Below are 3,370 nucleotides of genomic sequence, written 5' to 3'. Positions count from 1 at the left end.
CTCAAAAAAAAAAAAAAAAAAAAAAAAAGAACAGGGCAGGGAAGGCACCCCTGAGACAGATAATTGTGCCCCCTCAAGCCTTGGAATTCCCTGGGCTCCACACCTGATTGGATGCACGAAGCCTCGTGGTCTCATGCCAAGGGCAGCAGCACATGGAAAGGCCCAGACACACCCCCCAGGCTCACAGCCCAGCCAAGCAGAAGGTTTCTGTCCCCACTGGGACCCAAGACACAGCCCACAGGGACAAGGCTCAACACACGTGCCTACTCAGAAGGCTTCTGGGAGCATTCTCTCGCTCAGTTCCCACAAACGCATTCCCTTTTCAGCCACCAGTTTACTGCAGGCAGGATTCTCCTCCAGAAATAGCAGAGGTCTTTTGTCCCTGTTTCCCAAACACTGGTGCCACACACAGCCCTGCAACACAGCCTGATGGCTTGGGTGAGAACACGGTGCCAGCGCTGAGTTCAAGTCCCAGCTCCAACTGATGCAGGTAACAGTAGCTACCCTCTCTGCCAGAACTGCTGCGAGGACAACAGGTATACACGCCAGATAAACTGCCGGGCACGTGGCTGGCACCCAGTCCATGGGTTCCTGCCCTTCCTTCCCACTATGTGACTTGGTTTGGGTCTCAGCCCCAAATCTAAAGAGATCCAAGCTCCCCACACAAATGATCTCAAAAAGGCGCTGAAGACAGAGAATAAACACTTTCAACAAACACTCCATTTCTGATCTCTCAGCTACAACTAAGGATCCACTCCAGCTGCTGGCTGACTCCATACTCTGAATCTGCACTTTCTCAGCGTGGGAGAGAGAGTGCACCGGTAAGTTCTCCACTTTCCCGACTCCCTCATTGCACTGCCCAGCCTGCTCTGACAGGGCAGCAGATGAACAGGGTTACACATAGAGGCTCTAAGGCTGTTCATCAGTGTATGGCAAACAGAGGACAACACAGAAACTCTTTTTAAAAGTGTATGGGGGCGAATCACCCATTAAACATGCAAGGATGAGTGTCCGTTGCAGTTCCCAAAGTTAACCAGCACCTTCCCCCTCGGATCACTGGGTGCCACATTTTTGCAGCAGGCACATTCTTAAACTGGGTCTTGAGTAGTGATTATTCTCCCAGCGTCCAAAGTTGCCTTGCCCTTGGCTGTGACCATCCGACCTCCCTGACCCCCCAGCGCTCCCAGGTCGGAGTCTTGCAGCTGTTCTGGGCTCTGGGCTCTCTCACAGACACAGCCGCTGCGGGTGAATGGAGGAAGGAAACGGCCTTAGCGGCAGAACTGGAACTGCCATCACCAAACCTCCTAACCCTACCCATACGCGGGAGTGGCGCTTTCTCCACGGCGTCCGGGAGCCCCACTCCACGGAACCCAGAGAGTTGTCCCTGACAGGTCCCTGCAGTGGTTCTCAACCTTCCCAATGCCGCGACCCTTTAATACAGTTCCTCATGTTGTGGTGACCCCCAACTATAAAATTATTTTCGTTGCTACTTCACAACTGTAATTTTGCTACTCTTATGAATCGTAATGTGTTTTCCGATGGTCTTAAGCGACCCCTGTGAAAGGCTCGTTCAACCCCGAAAGGGGTCGCGCCCCTCAGGTGAAGAACCGCTGCTAGAGGGACGCGCGCATCCGGGACGCTCGGGCGGAGGCACAGGCCAAGGCACCCTGGACCCGCTGTCTCTGGAGGTGGCCGGTGTCCTCAGGCTGGGAACCAGAGTTCCAAGTGCCGTTGCGCCTCTGGTCTGGCCCGTCTGGGGTCCCCGAAGGCAGGAACCTGGACCTGGACGGTTTCCTGAGACCGTGGGACGCGCGCGCCTCACCTGAGCGGGACGCAGACGGCCAGGTACCTGTCGACGGCCACGGCCAAGAGGCTGAAGATGGAACTCTGCGTGAGCACGAGCACGAAGCAGGCGAGGAAGAGGCAGCCGTGGAAGTCCGTGCAGAAGCCCAGGCTGATGGTGATCGCAAAAGGGATGGCAAACAGCCCCACGGCGACGTCGGCCGTCGCCAGGGACACCAGGAAGTAGTTGGTGGGCGTCTGCAGCGCGCTCGCCGTGCCCACCGCGGCGCACACCAGCACGTTGCCCGCCACCGACAGCGCGGCGATGGCCAGCTCCAGCGCCACGTACAGCGCGTCCTGCGCCTCCAGCAGCATGGCCGGCCCCCCTGGCCTCCGCGTCGCCTACTGGGGCCGCGCGGGCCACGGGGCAGCCGCGTGGGCCCCGCCGGGCATGGCCACAGCGCCTGGACCGCACCTCAGCCACCGCCTCAGAGAAGCCGGCTAGCGCGCTCGGGCCGGGGTCCGGGGGCGGGGCCGCGGACGAGGGCGGCGCCCATTGGCCGGTGCGTCCGCCCGTCTCGGCTCGGGGGCGGAGCTCCACCTCCTTGACCCACCCCGGCCCAGGCCACAGCTGAGGTCTGTGGCCACGCGGGGCCGCTGCAGTCCCAGCAGCGCGCGGCGTCCCGGTGCTGGCCCATGCCCCCAATACGGGCAAGTTCCCCAACTTTCCCTCAAGCTCGATTCAGTCTTCCAGACGAGGCTGGGCCTGGAGAGCCCACCCGAGAGACCCCACAGCCACCCCACTGCCAGGTGGAGGGAGTTGAGGTCCTGAAACCTAAGGGGACCCCGAGACCCTAACCCTGCGCACCCCCAGGCAGGCAGAGCTCCCCTTGCAAACTGAACGTGAAGTGGCAGAGGGCAGGGAGACCTCGGGGGCCCCCAGTACCCACCCGAACTGCTGCCCGGCAGACCGCGGCGCCTGTGCCATCCGGTACGGCGTCCTGGGCCAGCCGTCTCTGCTCTCGGGCGCCGGCCTCCCCTCCGCGCCCGCTCCTCTGCCCTCGGGCCTCTCCAGGACTGCTCCATCTCTGTCTTCCCTCGCGACTCGCTCCAAGTCCTGAACTTCCTCGTGCACCTGCTGGAAACCCCGGTGTTCCCAGGCCAACGTTTTACCCTCACACACCCGAATCAGCGCGGGCCACCGAGGCCTCCTGTGCCGCCCTCCCCCCTGACGCCCACATCTCTGCCGGGCAGTCCTGACCCCCAGGCAAACCCCGGTCGGAGCAGCCCATCCCGCTCCGAGCGCGGGACCCTCCGGAGAGCCTGACGCCCTCAAATCCGACAAGTCCAGGCTCGTCTTCACTTCTGCTGCCTCTTTCCGGGCTCAGTTGTTGACCTCAACCCTCACCCACTCCAGGAACTTGCTGGCGCCGAGCCTCCACCCGCCTGGAACGTCCGTGGGAGCCTGGCGCTGCCGCTGGTGCCTCCAGGGCGCTGCTTCCCTCCCCTGACCCCCAAGTCCAGCCCTCCCGCACCCCGTCTGCTCTCGCTGCTCCGCCAGCTTCGGAGCCCTCACCAACACCTAGAA

General features: G+C 61.8%; 1 protein-coding gene across 1 annotated transcript in view; it reads right to left on the bottom strand.

The window, feature by feature from the left end:
• The window catches only part of ADORA2B (adenosine A2b receptor), a 30,918-nt gene extending 28,438 nt beyond the window's left edge, over positions 1–2,480 (bottom strand). Inside the window, exon 1 of the mRNA XM_003791066.2 lies at positions 1,823–2,480. Coding sequence (XP_003791114.1) covers positions 1,823–2,157 — 335 coding nt within the window. The 5' untranslated portion in view covers positions 2,158–2,480. The remainder of the gene's footprint in view (positions 1–1,822) is intronic.
• Positions 2,481–3,370: the final 890 nt, after the last annotated feature.

Source organism: Otolemur garnettii, unplaced genomic scaffold (assembly GCF_000181295.1).
Source record: "Otolemur garnettii isolate 467f Iridium unplaced genomic scaffold, OtoGar3 scaffold00046, whole genome shotgun sequence".
In the NCBI taxonomy this organism is placed as follows: Eukaryota; Metazoa; Chordata; class Mammalia; order Primates; family Galagidae; genus Otolemur; species Otolemur garnettii.
This window is presented reverse-complemented; position numbering and strand designations above follow the sequence as displayed.